General features: G+C 37.3%; 1 protein-coding gene across 1 annotated transcript; it reads right to left on the minus strand.

The window, feature by feature from the left end:
* Positions 1–563: 563 nt before the first annotated feature.
* LOC132192490 (alpha-mannosidase 2) lies at positions 564–17,054 on the minus strand. The gene is made up of 10 exons (XM_059612473.1): positions 16,680–17,054; positions 13,351–13,443; positions 6,952–7,124; positions 6,401–6,534; positions 5,857–6,155; positions 4,365–4,676; positions 3,794–4,267; positions 3,408–3,739; positions 2,697–3,348; positions 564–2,560 (listed from the first exon to the last, which is right to left on the minus strand). The coding sequence occupies exons 1-10, from the start codon at positions 16,971–16,973 to the stop codon at positions 1,904–1,906; spliced, it is 3,420 nt and encodes a 1,139-aa protein (XP_059468456.1). The 5' UTR covers positions 16,974–17,054; the 3' UTR covers positions 564–1,903.
* Between the last annotated feature and the right edge of the window lie 3,132 nt (positions 17,055–20,186).

A 20,186-nucleotide genomic window follows, 5' to 3' on the forward strand; every position in this document is an offset into this window, starting at 1 on the left:
TAACATACATAATTTATTAATTCATGTAATTGTTCCTTTCGGAGGTAGTTCAGGTAGTTTAAATTAGAAAATCATCTTTAAAAATGCAAATGATTCGCTATGAAATATTTTTTTGCGTGAATTTTGAAAGTTTCAGGAAGGATTGAATGGAAAGGAAATGAAATATATTAACGATATTTTTGCTTTGTGATTTTATTAGAAAAAGATTTAATCTATACAAATCATCTTCTTCTGCACTTTGATAACCTACAAGTTGCACAAATACCAACAATGATTATTTTCCTTTCACAGTTTTACATAAATAGCGCGTGCTCCATTATCCGACATTGAGCCATAACTATCAACATCTGAATAACATTGTTACATTGTGATGCATGTATTAAGAGTCTGTTACATTTTGAGACATAAACCAAAATTCACAGTTATTCATCTCCAAGATTGCAATTTTACCGTGTCAAATTGAAATTTTTAGCGCCGGAAAACATAATAATTTTTTAATATTTGTACAAGATAGGACTTTTGAATGAAAGGAGAAATTAAATAATATAATGCTGTCTTCAGTCTAAAAAAAAAAATTATATAACATGTTTATGTGATAACAAAAAGCTTATATAACAATTAGAAGATAATTATGCTGCTATATAATCAACAGTGCACATTAATCCGTTTAGTTCAGAGAGCATTATTTTTATTTCCGATTCCCCAAAACGGTCACTTGAAATCAATTACACCAACCTCTGCTTACTCAATAACATCTGAAATTGCAATTTTCACACTCTTCATAGAATATAGATTCTTCATTTTGATTAATTGACGAGCCAAAGTCATCGGTTACGCACAGAAACGACTTTTGTTCCACGGGGTTTATGTTATTTTTATATTCAATGGAAAGTAAAACAAATCAGATCTACTCATTTCCTGGACGTTTGCCAATTTTAAGTGGAGGTTAACAATGATTTTCAAAATTAATCAAGAATGAATGACCGATTCCAATTCCGAATATTATAAAAATAAAAAAAATTGGAAAATAACAGGTCATTAGCTTTCTCCTGAACAGATGAACTGCTCTAAACTTTGGTAAATTGTTCAACTCCACGTTAAAAATAATCATAACTGTCCGTTTACAAGGATGTTTCATAATTAAAATGCAATTAATATTTGTAAAAATCTTTCCAAGTTCTTCTATAATGAAATGATATATTTTAATTATTTGAAATTAAATGCTTACTGATAAAGTTGAAAGTTTCAGGGGAAGAACTCCAAATTTTCCATAAAATAGTATAAAAAGGAGAAAATTTCTCATGTTTTTAAATTTCAGTCATTTTGGACTTTTAAAGGACAAAGGACGCGCACACTAGTGTGTCCAACGGGAACGGGAATTTGCAGGAGTCCCGGGAATTCCCGGGAAAATTGCCTCCCGGGAGCGATTTTGTATCCATTTTTTCAAGGCAGGAGTGAACCGGGAAAATTTTCTCGGGAGCGGGAATTCCCGGGAGCGAAATATTGAAAAACCTTTAGCAAAATTAACTGTTTTTTACAATTTTTCTTTTTTTCAATTTTTCGCTAGAAAAAACCCCGTTTTTTACTCAAAAAAAATCGAATTTTCACTATTAATAAGGAAAAAAACTTATTCTTAATTACAATTTTTCATTATAAAAATTAAAAATAGTAATAACCGGGACTCCCGGGAAAAATTTTTCGGGAACGGGAATTCCCAGGAGATATTTGACACAGAACTCGCTGGGAGTGGGTGGGAAAAGGAGATTTTTTCCGGGAATGGGACTCCTCGGGAGAAAAATTTACTCCCGATGGACTCACTAGCGCACACACATACACTAACATGGGAGAGTATCACACGGGCGGTCGCAAGACATTTGTTTCAGTTATTATTTTTTTAATTCTATCACAGGGTGGCGAACGTCACATTGGCTGCTGTGATTTGCATGGGCTGCAACTGCAGTTGGTCGAGGGCGGTGACGGCGCGGCGGTTGTGGAGGCCGGTGAGCGAAGTTTCTCGCAAGGAGCGCACCTGCAGCTCGGAAAACGCCGTGCCTGGGTGGAGTTGGCCGTGGCCGCCTTTGCTGAGGCCACACTGGGGCACGTGTGAGGCCACCTTGCAAGAGTGGCCCTGGCGTTGCAGCAAAAGCAGGGCCGAGGCGGCCGGAAACTGGGCATAAATTGGGTCGGCCAGGGTCCGAAGAGACAGGAGGTGAGTGTCGCAGGGGAGGGGGCGCGTCAGCAGAGCCACCCTGCGTCTTAGGGCAGGGTCCTCGCCCCCTTCGACGACGAAAAGGTTGGCAGGGTAGAGCAGGGCGTTGCTCATGTGGTGGGCGAAGAGACTTGGCCGGGAAAGGGCCTCCTCGTCTCCTTCAACGCCCACTTCCTCGAGCAGCAGCCACATTTTGGTGGTGGTGCGTTTGTTGTCCACCACCCCTTCGCCCATTCCTCTGGAGTCGTCGTACAGGGTGCGCCGCTCCAACATCACTTCAAGCCAACCTGGCTGCCAACTGGCGGCGCCCATTGAGTGGCCAACCAGCAAACTCATTCGGCGACCACCATCCTAAAAATAAAAAAATAAAAATTAGTCAATTTCTAGATTATTTTTAAATTTTATTTCCTTGATGAAGAAATTCTTCTTATTTCTTAATTTATTTTCAAGTTGTTTCAGTTATCTATTCAGATATAAAAGTTTTTACCTGAATGTAGGCCATCGAGGTGATTGGGAAATAATTTCCTTCAATTCCAATCCTTTCAACCTTTATCCTCTTCTGCATCTGGAATCCATTCTGATCTGTGTAAAATTCAGGTATGGTCCCTTCAGGACCTTGTCCGTTGCTGATGTCGGTGATGAGGCGCATAAAAAGCTCAGTCTCTCTGTTTTTCGGTGGCATGTCAAAGTCGATGTGTGTTTCCATGGAGATTCCTTCACTCAGTGGTCCGGTGGCGTGGTACACCCTGATGACCATGGTCAGCAGTTTGCCGTAGGTGACCGCAATCTCCGACGAAATCGGTCCAGACGTTATGGAAATTTCTTGGCTGTCGTCCTGCAGAATTTCCTTCTCGGGCTCTCTCGAGTTGGGGTCCGGCATGAATAGGTAGGCGCCGCTGTGGAACTGTGCCGAAGGGTAGGCGGCAAACTGGATGGCGCACTGGGTGGTGCGGCCCGTCGCCTTGCGAGTGATGGCCCTGAGAAAGCCTGTTCGGCCGTCAAACAAAAGTTTCAGCTTGTGGTTTTCCAGCTGGATGTCGCCAGGCTGCATTTTGCGAATTTCAAACGGACCCTCTGGACTTGCCTCTGGAATTCCCTCTTTGTCTTTTTTAAGACAGTCAGAACAGTAAACAACAGCTCTGTAAACAAACCAGATTTTTTTAAATAAATTCAAATATTTTTTCAAAGAAAAATATACCTAGTAGGAATATTGCTGTTTTCCGCCACTCTATCCAAAATATAAGTGGTGAGGGCCAAAGGCTGCAAGTCGGCCACCCACTCGATGTCAAACTGGTCCTGCAGCATGGTGCTGGCATTCCAGACAGGGTTCACTTGGCAGGGGATCGCTGCCCCTTTGGCATCAAGGACCCTGACATCAGGAGAGAAAAGTCTCACCCTAATAACCTCCTGTCTCTGCTGGCCCAAGGAGTTGAAAAGGACTACTTTTCGGGGCTCATTGTGCGGAACTAGAATGGGAACCTTCCGCGCCTGTTGCTCGTAGGTTTCTCTATCAGTGTCAGAAAGCAAAACCTGGGCAACAATAAATAAATAATTAATCCGCATGGTTTAAATTAATTTTCTTACCTGTCCTAATTTGTAAGTTGGTTTTTCTGCAGCGTCCAGAGCAACTGGAGGCAATAAAAGGGCGTGGGCGCTCCGACTCTGGATGGCCATGGTGTCCTGAATGCCTTCGAACAGCTTCAGGGCATAATCGTGCATGACAAAAGCTTTCGAAGTTCCAGTTATGGCGTCGTGGTGCTGGAAAAGCCCCAAGCTGCGTCGAGCCTTCACCAGACGCTCAAAGTCTCGCTCCAGAAGCTGGACTGTGCGATTTGCGCCGTGCATTCTTGCCCTTCCCAGGGCCACCGTGTACAGAATTTCAGCCGATCTCAGGTTGGCCTCCAAGTCTCGATCCAGCTGCTTCCAATAGGGTCTGGTGGTGAAGTAACCTGACCAATAGGCGGGTCTGCCTTCGCTGAAAATGTCGCTGTAGACGAAAAAGTCGCCCTTCAATGTGTGGAATTTTGTGTCCAACTCGTCCATTCTCTCTCGAACAGCCTAAAATATTTAGAATAATATTTATTTTATTCATTTGCTATTATTTTTTAAATAAATTTTAAATTAGTTAATTAAATTTAATATAAAGCTTTTTTACCTTAAAGTATTGAGAAGGGGTGCCAAAGGACACCTTTGTGTTTTGGTATCTGGTAGGGTTTGAGTTGATGTAGTCGAATAATTTTTGATAGTTGATGTACTGCTGGTCCCATTCAACATCATGGTCGTAGCGGAAATCGTCTCCTAGAGGCATCAACACCACATTGTGTGGGAAGAGGGAACCTGTCCTTCCGTATTGCTCTAACAGCAGGTCTGCCTTTTCTCGGACATTTTTATCATCAATAGGAACAGCTTTGACTGAGTAGTCTGTGTACTCGCCGGGAACTTTGCGGAAATCAAAATTCAGACACACCTGAAAAATTAATTATTTATTTAAAAAAAAATTTTATCAGACACCTTTCAAGCCAAAGCACAGGTCGGTTGGCAAGGGGTCGTGGATTTATTTGCAAAAAATCAGGTGAAAAGAACACACAATTTGACGGATTTTGGCGTGGAAAAAACTCGGAAAAGTCAAAAGCTTTCCCGGAAAAACGCTACTGTAGTTTCAACTTAAAAATGGAATATCTCGGGTTCTAATTGAGATACAGAAATGCGGCTAGCACCAAAAATTTTCTTTTTACCTCCTCTTCAATCCTGAGGGGTCAAATAATCCAGAGGTCAAAGGTCAAGGTCATTTTTCAGGGGTCACAAGTACAAAAAAAATTCTAGCAAAAATATGCCACCTTCGATTGGGCTGAAATTTTTTTCTAAGATAGTCCTAACATGTAGGGACAACATATTAAAAATTCAGAATGGCATATTCTTTAGTTATTTTATAAAAAAATCACAAAGGTAAAAAAACGTGAATTTTTCGTATTTTGCCAATGGTCGGATATTGATTTTTGGAATTTTTAAGAAATTTTTTGAAAATTTAGGAATTTTTTGTCAATAAATAAATAAATTTACCCATTTTAGATACGTAATTTCTCAAAATAAATTTTTGATCATGAGCAAAATGCGAAAAATTCACGTTTTTTTACCTTTGTGATTTTTTTATAAAAAATCTAAAAAATACGCCATTCTGAATTTTTAATATGTTGTTCCTACATGTTAGGACTATCTTAGAAAAAAATTTCAGCCCAATCGAAGGTGGCATATTTTTGCTAGAATTTTTTTTGTACTTGTGACCCCTGAAAAATGACCTTGACCTTTGACCTCTGGATTATTTGACCCCTCAGGATTGAAGAGGAGGTAAAAGGAAAATTTTTGGTGCTAGCCGCATTTCTGTATCTCAATTAGAACCCGAGATATTCCATTTTTAAGTTGAAACTACAGTAGCGTTTTTCCGGGAAAGCTTTTGACTTTTCCGAGTTTTTTCCACGCCAAAATCCGTCAAATTTTGTGTTCTTTTCACCTGATTTTTTGCAAATAAATCCACGACCCCTTGCCAACCGACCTGTGCTTTGGTTTGAAAGGTGTCATCAATGAATGATGGTGATGAATTTGAGCTAAAAATGTATGTGCAATTTGTGACAGAATGATAAATGGCCCACCTGAGGATGAGGCCCGCATGAGTGTTTGATTGAGTAGATGTCAAAGGGTTGGTTGTGAGTAAGCATGTCACTGGCGGTCATCGCGTCCTCTTCTCCGGCCCAGTTCTGTCGCCAGATGAAATCGCCCATTTGCTTCTGGGCCAGCCACTGCTTCCACGCGTAGTGGATTCGCTGGACGATGGTGGCATTCAGGCCGGACGCCTTCAGCAGATAGGGCACGGTGGCGCCGTGACCAAAGGGGTCGATAGACCAGCCGGTGGAGGGGGCAATATTTAGATTATTTTTTACCCATTGGTGACCTGAAAAAATAATTAAATTTGTGAAAAAATACAGATTTTAGTGAATTTTTGGATGTTAATCATTATTATACTATACTATTTTTATTTACAAAATCTTATATCATCTGATAAAAGAAAACATTATTATTTGAAAAAATTTATTTAGTAGGAAAATTAACTCTTTATTTTTTCTCCTCAAAAAATGAAGCACTTATGCACAATCAGTTAACGTTATTTTTAAATTTTATTGATACACATTTTTTCACCTTCGATTAACTGGTCAACCATTGCGTATAAATGGACTGCGGCCTCATCAGTCATTACCCAGCCGCCTGTCATTATTTCCAGCCGACCCTCGTCCAACAACGTCTGCACGATTTTTCTTTTCGTCGGATGTGCACTGCAGAAATAAGAAATAAAATATATAATAAAGTCGAACCAATTTTCGACAGACCCCTAACATAAAACCTCAATCAGGCCGTTTCATTTATTGACAAACTCATGAATCAGCCAGCAGCATTAAACAACCTCTCATATAAAAGGGCCGCGCACGTGTGCACCCTCTCCATTCAACCCCTAATGCATTATTTCGACAGGGGCGTAATGGGATTCGTGGTTTAAACGGAAAGGAAATCTCGGCCAGGAAATAGGTGAGGTCGAAACACAGCAGGGTAAAATAAATACGCCTCATTGAGCGCTCTACCTCACCTCACTGCACCAACTAACGATCTCGCTGACCGTTCACCGTGACAATAAAAAATTCAGTTTCGGGATATGAAGAGGCCTGGGATAGAAAGTTTTGCGATTATATTCGTACCTTTCCCACCACATGGCGAAAAAGGAAATTTCGGTGTAGATGAAGGTCATGTTGCGGTACTGCTGCAATTTGTCCACCATGTTGTTCAGAATCACCCTCGTTTGGTAGTGGAAGTAGTTCTCGTATGTTTTCAGCCACCCTGGGTCGGTATGAGAATGAGGGACGACTATCACCTGCGAACAATTAACAAAAGTTTTGAACAAAATCTAATTAATTTTCAATTATATAAATAATATAATTATTATTGAAAAAAGTCAGAAATTTATATTTGCAGTAAAAAAATGTTCAAGTTTTTTAAACATTTTGTTTTAGTTCAGCGCAGCTTTTTTTTAAATTTGTATCTCCAAAAGTATAAATAAAAGCTTGTTCGAAGAATTGCAATGTAGTAGAGTTTTTAATTTGACTGCAAATTCAATTCGTTGTTTGTTTAATTCATCATCAGTTTATTATTGACTTTCAAACAGAAAATTCAATCCACAGGCTTAATTGTTTGCTTTTGGGAGTAAATATAACTTTTTGAATAAATATTTGCGTTACATAATCGCGAAATGTTTTGATTTTTGTAATATTTACTATCAGAAAAACTTTATAAGCTTTCCATATCAGCATAAAATATCATCTCAAATGTAAAAATAAATTTCTCCGGGTGCAGGATGACGACGGGAACAAACGGCTAAAAACTTCCGATAGCTTTAAAAACTTTCTGTTCTCTCGCCATTCTCGTTATGCAAAAATCAATATTATCAGCGTCGCCTGTTTGCACAGGGAATCAAAGTCCCTCGGTGCGATCTGAAGGAAAACACCGTGATTTCCACTAACTCTGCGTTGACGATAGAGAAGGCGTTGCACTGCCGGCCGTTGCCATCAACGACGGGCACCAAGGGCACTTTAGCCTTGCCAACCCTGCGGATTGTTCGTTTGAATTCTCGCATGCATAATTGAGAACTGGCACATGTTTGGTTTTGCAAACAATTGCGTGCAGAGTTTATGTACAGTGCTGCTGTTAAGCGAATCGAAAACACAAAGAGGCATTTTATGCACGTCAAAAGCAGTCTGTGTACGCAAAAATTAAACCGCATACAATTAACTTTCGTACGCCTTTTGATGTCAAAAATACATACAGCTGGTTTGATTTTGTTAGAATAAAACAAAAAAGATTCAAATAAAATGTTTTCTGCAATTTTTCGTAAAAATTTATGTAAATTTAGCCCCAACAATGAACTATTTTTTGAGAGCTATTGAAGGATTGATCTATTGATCTGTGCGTTCATAGAAGCTAAAAATTTTAAACAAAACCTAATTTAAATTTTGATACATTTTGAAATTTACCGTTTAAAATAAACATTATTAAATAAAATAATCAGATTCATTAAAATATTGTTTTTTTTTTTAACTTTTTAATCATTTCTATTTTTTAAGTCAATGTGCTCCATTATTAAATAAGGTATCTAAAATAATAAAACGTTGTACGGTCTTGCATTGTGCTCTTTGCCGCATAATGATTATGATGGGTGACAAAATCCTCGCAGCGGCTTCAAATTTTAATCCGAGCAATGGAGCAAAATGCACGTCCCCCGCTTGATGATGATGGTGCTCTTCAAAGCAGTCTGCCTGCTGCTCCTCCATCAGCTATTATCGTGCCGGCGAGAGAAGGGAGCCCGTGAACGTTGACCAGACAAACAGCCTGCCAGAGAGGGCTGGAGAAAGGAAATAAGAAGCGCCGCCGTTCAGTGCGGTCGGAAGATATATACAGAGCGAACGAGCGGTCTGAAGAGCGAGCTTATTGACTCAATATTGCACCCACCATATTGGACCAACCCGACAAACATAGCAATCGTTGAGATTCTTCTCTCAAGAAAAAATTTCCTTCCTTCTACTTTCTCTCTGCGCACTATTTTGCTCCGAGGATTTTATCTTTATTATATCATCTTTATATTATTTTAAAGTTTTAAACTCCTTGGGGAAAAGTTTTAAAAAAGCACATAAGACAGAGGAAGCGAGAAAGAACCGTCCGTGGAAAATAAGAAGCAACCACAAATTTGCAGAGCTTGGCCTGCCTGCGTCGCATACAAATCCCGCAATTTGCTCACTCCCCGAGCCTCTTTCTTTCTGCTAAATCGTCAGAAATGCACGAAACGTAGGAACCACGCCACGATCCTCGGCGAATCGAAAGTAAAAAAGCGGAAGGGAGCGTCGCGCACGCTTTGTGCTCAAGTCTTGGAAGTGTTTCTTCCGCCGTCAAATTTATTTCCAGCCACACGTTGGATAAAAGTGCGTCTTCTAGGCGATTGAAATAAAAGTCGAAGAAAAAAAATGAGGAAAACACACTAATTTTTCTCAAATTTATAGGGAAACACTATAATATTTTACCGCAGTAATTTCGGTTTACCGTAATTTCTAACAGTGCTCATATTTAATTGAAAAATTAAAAATAAAGATCAAGGGACAATATTTTTGGCAAATATGATTGACTTCTTTTATAAAATTTTTAATCATAATTATTGCGCAAATTAAAAAGAAATAATTCAATTCAATTTTTTTGCGATGTATGAAAAATATATAAAATGAAATTAATAAATGTTCAACATTTAAAACTTGCAATTATTTATTTATTTACATTTTAAGTAAGAAATCATGAGAATTTGGAATAACGTCATTTTTGTATAAAAAATGTGTGCTTTAGATGTGGAAGGAATTTGGGAAATTTTTTGGTAAATTTCCATGTGGATTTATTGTACGTGGGATAGGGAGGATTTTGCATATAATGCAATCTGGAGCACGTCTCCCCGCGGAGCAATATCAATTTCACTGGTTATGTACAACAGACGGCAAATTCTTCTTCCTTCCTCGGTCCATTACCAAGGCAAATTGGCAGAGGAAATTTAATTTTGGGCTTTGCGGGCCAACAAGCCGCGGGCCACATGATAAAATATGAATACCCTAGTCTTTTGCAACCCCACACGCTACCTGCTAGGGCAGCAAATTTTCTTTGTTTTTTGCTACCCAAGGAAATGCGCTGATTAAAAGTTTCCCCGGCCCGCAGCACCGCCGTAATAAATTTGGGATTTTATTTGGCTCAGTCGTGACCAACGACAGCGGCGTAATTGCATTTCGGGCAGTCTGTTTCGCCCGGGGAAGAGAGCGGTCGTCGTTAGAAACACTCACGCTCCGCATGAAATAATGCACTAGCAACAAGCCAAGTTGGCGCACGTTTGATTGTTCCACTCGCACCCCAGCAGGGCCTATATTAAATTATTCTTTATCGCCGACCCGACCAAGTTCACTTTTGTCTCTGGTCTCTGTTTTCGTGCTAGTCGGCAAGTTTATAATTAGGGAGGGAGTATGAAGTATGCTAATTTCCTGGCCATGTTCCAATCTCGAGGAAAGAAAGTCCAGATGAAAACGCACGACTCTGCCAATCGATGAGTGCAGGATTTTTAGCTGGTCTACACGCAATTTGCATGTCATTTCACTGCTAACAAGAGGTTTCATTGATTCTGAATAAGGTGAGTGAAGTTATGCTTCCCGCACGACATCCAAAACCTTACAACTTTCCTGGATAGAATTTCTTAAATTTTGTCTTTTTTATGTTGCTGATTAATAATTAGTAATAGGAAATGTAAAAAAATCAGATAATAAATTGAAATAAATATGAAGAATAATTATTATTATAAAACAGCTTGAAATAAAATATCATAATTAATAATTTTTTTTCATACTTTAGTGACTTTATATTTTTGTGGCTTTATCAAAGCGCCGTTCAGCCGAAAGGCACTCTCTCAATTTCCGTTGGTGTCAACCCTTCAAGTGTTGGCACAGGACAATTTCACAGCCTGTCCCGGCGCATCCTCTTCTCAGCAAAAGTCGGTCGTTCGGTCGGTCTGTATTCCTTCCTCTTTTCATTGATCCGTCCCAGGGGCGTGTAATCGTAAACACGTACACAGCCCTTTTGTTCGAAAAGTATTCGTCTGTGTGCTTTTGCCGCTGGAGCCCGAGGCAGGTGAAAGAGTCACCTTATCCAGAAGCAAGCTTCAAAAAGAGACTTTTTGAAAGGGAGAGTCGTTCTATCTTCCTTTCTCTCTCCACAAGCGAAAAGCGAGTGAGAGAAAAGGAACTTGCCCAAGTTCATTTCCCAGCAGTATTAGAGGATAAAAACTTTTCAGTGGGACGTTCTGTCGTACATGCGGACTTTGATGATCCTCTTACTGTCAAAAGAGGCCCAAATTTAGAATATTATCCCTTTTGATTTCTTTGCTTTGTCATTTGAAATCATTTTACAATTTTCTTATTTTTCTTTTCCTCATATTATGTGGAGCCTTTGATTCGCGAAACCTTACGCCGCGTGTTGAGACTCGTGGTTTTGAGACGAGGCAAACTCTGACAAAGGAAACTTCAAAAGGAAGTTCCGAGCCTCTTCAAAAACCACATGAAGCAGCTTTCCCATCGATCTTTTCCACAGGGTGTTGCGGTGGAGCGTGATAACAAATGTGCAGAGGCGGTTCAGTGCCTCATAAATTTAATTGGACTCTTATTCATAAATAAATCGGGCCATTTGAATAATATACCAAATCGATATTCACATATACAAGGCATACGGTTTACTGACATTTATAAAATCATGAAGAAAAAAAAGTTGGAAATTTTGCATTTTTTGCTAAGGAAATTAATATTAATCATAAAAAATATTATTTTATAATTCCATTTGAGGAATGAATTTTTACCTCAGCTTCTAGTGTTTTCAATTTTAGTTGAAACTTTCAACCTTCTTTGGTGTTTTGGCTTCAATTTTCGTCGGCAGGGAACACAAAATTTAGAAGCGGCTTGATTTTCGTAGTGTTATCAGTGGCGGTGTGTTTGGGTCTTTCTTTGATCCAGGCAACATTCATTCACCTGCCAATTGCGCGCCCGCAGCCTGTGCACAATAGTCGTAAACACTATCTATATTATGTGCAACATGCGGGAGGCTGATTGTCCACAAGAGAAAGCAGAGAGTCAAAGTCGATTGCGAATTTCGACAGGTGCCAAAATCTAGGATGTAATTGGAAATCGATATATCAGCCGCACACGGGCTTGTCATCAAATTGATTTGCAGCAGCTCAATATAATATGGCACCCGGAGGTACAGTTCAATGCCTTGTGTATTTATTATCCTTAATTTTCTATATGAATACGTCTATTGAAAATTTTAGTCAATATTTCAGAAAATAATTAATGAAAACTTGAAATGCTAAAAGGAAATTTCGTGAGTTATTTTATTCGGAAAGTTATAAATTGTGTTTATATAAATTTGAAATTCTGGTATTAATTAATTTTTTGAGAGTTAAATAATTTTATTTATATTTTTCCTTCGTATCTTCCAGAATTTATTGTAAAATTTTAGTGGTGTATACCAAAATGTTGTTTTAACAAAATTTTATCAGAAATTTTTTATTTTACCAGCATAATTTGTTTATTTCCATAAAGATTCAAATAATTAATGTTAAAAAAAATTGTGGCTTGTGAAGCAACAAAAATATTAAAAAAATAGTAAGTTCTAGACAGATTCTAAAAATAGTTCCACTTATGCGCGTGGTAGTCGTAAGCTCAGTGTGTAGAAAAAAATAGCCTTGCTTGTCTTGTCCGCAGCTACAATGGGGCCATTATATTATTTTACGAGTCACGCGCCCAAGTAATGACATGTTAGTTCGCTTTGATACACATTTAAACAGCAACGAAAATAATTTTCCAGCACACCGATTGAAATTTCACTCGTTTTAATGGCGCGATGCCTATCTATTGTACACTTTTCAGCTAAAAGGGTTAAACACGCAAACCGATCAGAATCGCAATTAACCGAGGAAACAATTGTCATGGAATGCCATCGAGCGGCTAACCTGCTCAGTGTCAATAAAAGGCCGGCAAATTTTGGCAAACCTCCGGAATTCAGGCGTACGTTCCATTCGCAAACAATGCATTCATATGCCAGGCACCGGCGGCAAAATCAATATGCGGCGCGTCGGCCTTTTGGCGATTTCCGCACCCCTGGTGCCACACCGAATTTCTCTCCTGTTTGTTTGGCAAACCAAAACTTTCAGTAACAGTCCACTTTCAGCAAAAAATCGGCGGGTTTGGACAAAAGCCTTTCATCAGCCAAAACGTGAATCAACATCAAAAGCGGAATTTAATGCAATTATTTTGTTTTGGTAAAGTTGATGATTTGAAGAAATAAGTCATACTTTTTTTAATTTTTAAAAATGAATCTGCCGATGTGCCACAGGAGTTTTAAATGATCTAACTTTAAAACTCTTGGTTCGATGTTTGTTTACAAAGAACGAACACATACTGGGATTTAAAATCCACAACGGTTTGTTATTTCAGCTGCGTTTAAAGTTATAAGGATTTGTTTGCATTTTCACTCACCCGCAGTGGCATTTCAGACGCCTCTGATTTTCGTTTTTTGTAGCGCTCCTCCAAGTGGCTGTCCCAGTACTCTTTGCTCTTCATCCAGTTGGGCTGTGAACACGTAGAGAAGTTTTTGATAAATAAATCCATAAAAATTTCAAAATAAAATTTAAATATATCAAAATAATTTCACGGTACTTTGTTTTGCTGAGTTAAATTTGATTTATTCATTAAATTATGCACCCTTAAATTTTTATTATATTTTTTCATGTTGCTTAAATATATACTAGAATTATATATAAAAAAACGGCAATTAAAATTATTTTCCAATTCAAGAATAAATCTTTTTGGAAAAATGAAATAATTTAAAATTTCTATAATATTTGCCAAATTGCTATTAAATTGAGTAAAAAGATTACGATCTCCAACGCTGTGAAATAAATGATATAATAGTAAGTACATTATCGCATGGATAACAAAGCGCAATGATAATTGATTTTAGGCTCAGTTTATTTCAACTCATAGAGTGTAATTTAAGCCACGCATTGCTGGTGGCCTGCGCTGCTCTGATGGCAGTGGTTCTAATTTAAAAAAAAAAAACTCCTTTTTGTCCCGTCTCGATTTCTGCCAGCTCGCAGATCGCCTTTCAGTCTGCGCCTTTTGTAATTAACAATGCCCAGAGCTCCTCCAACCAACCCCTCTATCACGTCTGCTGCAGACATTTCTGAATACTTTTTCCTGGAATTAATTTCTTTCTCCGTTGACCAGAACTCTGCATAAACTTAATCCTCTTTTTGTTACTAAAAGGAAAAATTATTATATAACGGTGGAACGACTTTTTTCAGCAGGAAATGTAAATGTAAAACAGTTTTGTCGGTAAAAGAGAGCAGTCTGTTTGGTTCTCACTCTTTTCATAAGTAAACAAACAAAAAAGGAAGAGAGAGGGGCGTGATAAAAAATTTAAATGTGTCTCGCTGGGAGCAATTTTTCTCCCTCGGGTTCCGCCGCCGCCGTAAAACCTTACAAGGACAAAACCTTAGAGAAGACGCCGCAGTGACGATTATTTATCTGTCCAAGCGCCAATAAATTATGATATTTTCGTTCACGACCGCAGCTCCATCGTGCCACGCAAAATTTCATTTCTACGACTTCCTCATGGCCGACATTTATTGATGGGCTGCAAAATAACCGAAAATGTCAATCGAGAGTTACAAAATTTTTTACGGCCTTTTTTATTTGCTCTTTATTTTATGTCTCCTATCTAAACTTCAAAGTTGTCGATAAAAAAATTAAAAATTAATGAAATGAATAAATGCGTACAATTTATGGTGATACTGATACTCAAAACACACAATTTTTTTTATATTATATTTCCAATTTATTTACAATTTTATTAGCTTTTTTAATTGAAAATCTGAAAAACAAGGAAGAGCATGGACGGAATAGAAGGAAAACCGTCAATATTTTTATAGCCTTAAAATATCAGTATATAAAATTTAACCGCATAAAAAATTACAATAAAATAAATTGATGATTAAAATAAAATTAGTATTGAAATTTGATGTTTTTATAAATTAACAAAAAGATTTTTGTAAAATTGGCCTTGGTACTTTGCCGAACCAAATAATGACTTAATTTTTGTGAACATATTTTTATAAATTCATTTCTTCTAGAAACAATCCTTTGATGATAGTCTGCAGATTATTTGCAAAGTAAACTTCAATAGTTAAGCCATGAAAAAACAAGCTCGGTTTTTACAATCAGCCTTTGTTTGACTTTGTGGCACAACGTAATGAGTCGTTTGTCACCATGCACACAATTATGTGCACATTGCGGAATTCCGCTTTGTCTGGGCAAACCGCGTGAAACAAGTAAATAATAAACGGTGAGACGAATGCAGGGAGCAAAACGGGCGCACCAGTTCACGTCCCAACACAAGACGAGCATTCATTTTCACCCGCCTGCCGTGCGCCGCCTTTAAAAATAAATGAGGTGGAAACTCACTCGTGTCGCGGATACACCACCATGCCCAAGTGTTATACAGTTATGTGCTGGATCACGACGAGCCGCGCGCAAAACTGCATCACGAACTACCATAGAAGAAATAAATAAAATAATAACGCAGAGTCGTCGCAGAGTCACGCTATAAACGCCCTAAATATTTAGTTTTAAAAACAAACTAAATCTTTCATAATATTTCTCTGATATTTATTTATTGGAAACACAGAGAATGTAAAAGAAATATGATAAAATATTTTAACGTAACTGAATTTTAATTAAAATTGAAACTTTATTTTCTCAAAGAGTAAAAAAAAACCTCTGTTTAAATAAAATATTTTCAGCAAGTGAAAAGTTGAATTCTTTGCGTGGCATATTTTTATATTTTATTTTTTTTATTTATTTAATATATGTCAACTGGTGAAAGGATTTTGATAAGTTAAAAAATTGAAAGGCCTTCTAACTAATTCACATATTATTATAAAAATATAAATCAAAATGATTGTGATGACATAGTTAAAAAAAAAATCATTAAAAAGTACTCTCCCGACAATTTGGAACAGTTTTCAAATACAACCTATTGTAAAAAAAAAATAATTGAAGATAAACGCGTTATTTTTCACTTCCGTTGGAGTTTCCTATTAGAAGCATTAGCACCATTATCATTTTCCTTTTTTTTTTGCATCTTAGCTGTGATTTTTTTTCCATTTCTTTGCAATAAAAAAATTATACCTAAAAAAAAATCCTTTTTGATAGTAATTATCTCGAAATTTAAATTCTACCTTTGCTTAATTTTCTGTTTTACAAGTTGAGAATCAACCGACCATAAAAGCATCAACCATTAGCAGTCTTTGTTCGTTTCATGATCAAGCAAGCAGTCATTTCATTACTTATATGAGTAAACGCACTTCTGTGAAGGTTCTCTCTTCACTGTCGAGTGCGTCCAAGGTCACGCACAGGTAATAAAGGGCACTCACCCTGACTGAGACTGTTTTTTTACAGAAAGAAAGGCGAGTGGGCGGATTCACAAGTAACTATTTTTAACTCTCTAAACAGCACTTTTTAAATCACGTTATTTTGAAGCTTTTTTTTGGAATTTATTTCTTAAAAACATAAAAATTTAGGCTAAAATTGTGGCTACCACAATAATTGATTATTACCGACTCAATTAAACTGATTAAATGTTAAATTTTCAATTCAGGTGATATTTAATATAAAAATGGGTATTTTCAGAAAATTTATCTTTTTTAATGACTAAATGGATTTTAAGTTCTCTGTCAAAAAATAAATGAATATTTTTGAGAGAAACAAAATCAAAACAAAGTTGAGAAGCGTCCTTGTGCACTTACCTGGAAGTCGAACTGTTTGAACGTCTGGACGGTGTCCACATCCGCCGGGGCAGGGTCGAGTTGAACCGGACAGTTGTCTGCAGATACAAAGGAGTCGCGTTCATGCCAATCGGGGGCCTCGCTGGGCCTGGGGGCCGCTTGAACGACGGGGGCCCCCGGCGCGTCAGACATGAATCGGGCCCCGGCTGGAGTCGGCCCGTCCCTGGCCGCGTAATTGGCGTAGTAGACGCCGGCCAGCAGGCTCAGCACCACCGCCCCCAGCAGGAGGTACCGCCTCCGGACAAGTTTCAACATCGCTCGCGCGCCTCCATCCTGCCTCCGACCTGCACTGGCCTCCAAGTCAAAACCAGGCTCAGCTCAGGCTCTACTCCAAGTGTAGTGAGCCGGTTTTTCAAGTGCCAATATTAACTGGCGGTTTTAGCAGACACCGGTGATTGCGGTGAAAAAACCGACAAATAAACCGGTAATTCCGTCGGTAGTTTCGTGACGATTTTATTTGGGAGCCCTTATTCATCCGAAATGCTAAAATCACTAATGATGTTTTCGTCATTTATCTGATTGTGAATATCATTGATCGGAACTCACTTGTAAGGACTCATTTATGCGAAAATGCATTTTTCAGAAGTATTGAAGGAATAAATTTATTTTGTTTATAACATTTATTTATTCAATATATAATTTTTTTAATTAATTATTTACTTCATTAGCATTTGACCTTTTTAAAGCAAGCATCTTGAATGACTCCTACTGGACCTACTGTGTTTAATGCAGTGGTCAATAAGGTGGACGAATAACTTTTAAGGTTATCATGTAAAAAAAGAATGATTTAAAGTGATCGCAAAAAAATGTTCCTCCAACATTTTCTTATATGGGACCGATCACGAATATTTGACCCCTAATTGTTACGAACTTTTGTGTTGCCGCGATCATCACAGTTTTTACATATGTTATTGGGGTCAATGAAAGGAGTCTCTGACTAAATTTTGAATTAAAAATTTTGAGTACTTTTTGAAATATCCGGGAATTTTGAAAAACCCAAAATTGCGTTTATCTTTGCTCCTATTGAGTTTAGAGCAATGCGGTTTTCACCATAGTAGGTAACTTTTTATTCTGAACAACTTTTCTGTAGGCCAAAACGTTCTAGGTCAAAGGTCAAGGTCACTAAAATGCATTTTAATTTTTTAAAGCTATTTTTCTCAAAGAAGCATACCTTGGATTTTTTCCGTGGTATAGGAAAAAATGTAGCCCATTAAGTTTTGCATCTGGTCAGTAAAAATCTCGATGGCCTTATTTTTAGTTTTTAAGATATTTTAACTATAAATTAAAAAGACGCGTTCTCGGCAAAACACGTTATTTTGAATTGTGACAGTTTTGATATAAATAATGTGATTAGAACAATGCGGTTTTCGCTATCCACCTTAATTTTTTATTCTGAACAACTTTTCAATTGACCAAAATGACCTAGGTCAAAGGTCAAGGTCACTAAAATGCATTTTTAGTTTTCAAGACCATTTTTCTCAAAGAAGCATACCTCGGATTTTTTTCGTGGTATAGGAAAAAATGTAGCCCATCAAATTCTACATCTGGACTGTGAAATTCAGAATGGCGTTATTTTTAGTTTTAAAGATATGTACATATGAATTAAAAAAGTGCGCTCTCGACCGTATATTTTCATTGAAAAACATGCTTTTTTAAATACTAATTTAAATAGCTTTCAAACTAAAAATAACGCCATTCTGAATTTCACAGACCAGATGTAGAATTTGATGGGCTACATTTTTTCATATACCACGAAAAAAATCCGAGGTATGCTTCTTTGAGAAAAATGGTCTTGAAAACTAAAAATGCATTTTAGTGACCTTGACCTTTGACCTAGGTCATTTTGGTCAATTGAAAAGTTGTTCAGAATAAAAAATTAAGGTGGATAGCGAAAACCGCATTGTTCTAATCACATTATTTATATCAAAACTGTCACAATTCAAAATAACGTGTTTTGCCGAGAACGCGTCTTTTTAATTTATAGTTAAAATATCTTAAAAACTAAAAATAAGGCCATCGAGATTTTTACTGACCAGATGCAAAACTTAATGGGCTACATTTTTTCCTATACCACGGAAAAAATCCAAGGTATGCTTCTTTGAGAAAAATAGCTTTAAAAAATTAAAATGCATTTTAGTGACCTTGACCTTTGACCTAGAACGTTTTGGCCTACAGAAAAGTTGTTCAGAATAAAAAGTTACCTACTATGGTGAAAACCGCATTGCTCTAAACTCAATAGGAGCAAAGATAAACGCAATTTTGGGTTTTTCAAAATTCCCGGATATTTCAAAAAGTACTCAAAATTTTTAATTCAAAATTTAGTCAGAGACTCCTTTCATTAACCCCAATAACATATGTAAAAACTGTGATGATCGCGGCAACACAAAAGTTCGTAACAATTAGGGGTCAAATATTCGTGATCGGTCCCATATGGGGAATTCTATGAAATTAAAATTTCGACTGATTTAGACCTAGTGGTTCAGCAAATATGAACTTCTGATAATTGAAGCAAACTGATTTATGATTAGTAACGGCGACCCACGGTTTTCAACATCTTTCAAATTGCAGTTAAACCGGTTAATTTACCGGTTACTTCTGATGTTTATAAAATAAACGACCTAGGCGCCACCACCAGCAGTTTTGATGATTGTAGGGACGGACTGAACTGGAATTTCGTTTACTAGGCATGTACGGACTGGACAAATATTATCCAACAACGATAATTATTATCGAAATTTGTATGACCTTATCATTTTAAAATAACATTTATAATAGTATCAAAAATTAAAATTTTATAATTTTAATATTCATAACACAGACTTACTCATTTTCACTCATTTTCCAGTTTTAGATAAACATGTCTCAAAATATTGGGTTTCTTATCTTGACAAAGGGTAATAATACAATAAGATGAAATATTTCATTAATTCTATGATTTGTTTTTAAGCATTCACTTGCGTATAATATCTCCTGAACCATATTTATATTTTTTTAAAGTTAGAAGTAATTTGTTTGAGAATTCTAAAAATAGTGTTGATTAGATAAGATTAAACATATAACGAGGGAAATTTTTAACTGAATCATCTTGCAGAAAAAATTCTACCATGCATAATAATCCAAAATCACTGGGCAAAACCTATTGATAAAACGTAATTTAATGTGGTTACAGTTTACACTTAAGCCTCTTCCTTTATTATGTAGTAAAAAATCAGCTAGCTCACTCATTGTCAGACACAATGCGAGTTCTGCTGGACTTGAATTTCCCACAATACAATTTCTCGGAATTTTCGCGCAGCTCAACCTGTTCATTGCCATAGCGAAAAAAGTGGTCAAATGCGCCTACAATTAGAAGCTTATAGTATGCCTTCCGTGCTGCATTTGCACGTCTTTTGTCGTTTAGTTGCACGATGATAGAGAAAAATGCAGCCGGCGATATTACTCCTGTCAAAAGTTGATATTGCGGCAAAA

This window comes from Neocloeon triangulifer, unplaced genomic scaffold (genome assembly GCF_031216515.1).
Source record: "Neocloeon triangulifer isolate White Clay Creek 2 clone unplaced genomic scaffold, ASM3121651v1 ptg000003l, whole genome shotgun sequence".
Lineage (NCBI taxonomy): Eukaryota > Metazoa > Arthropoda > Insecta > Ephemeroptera > Baetidae > Neocloeon > Neocloeon triangulifer.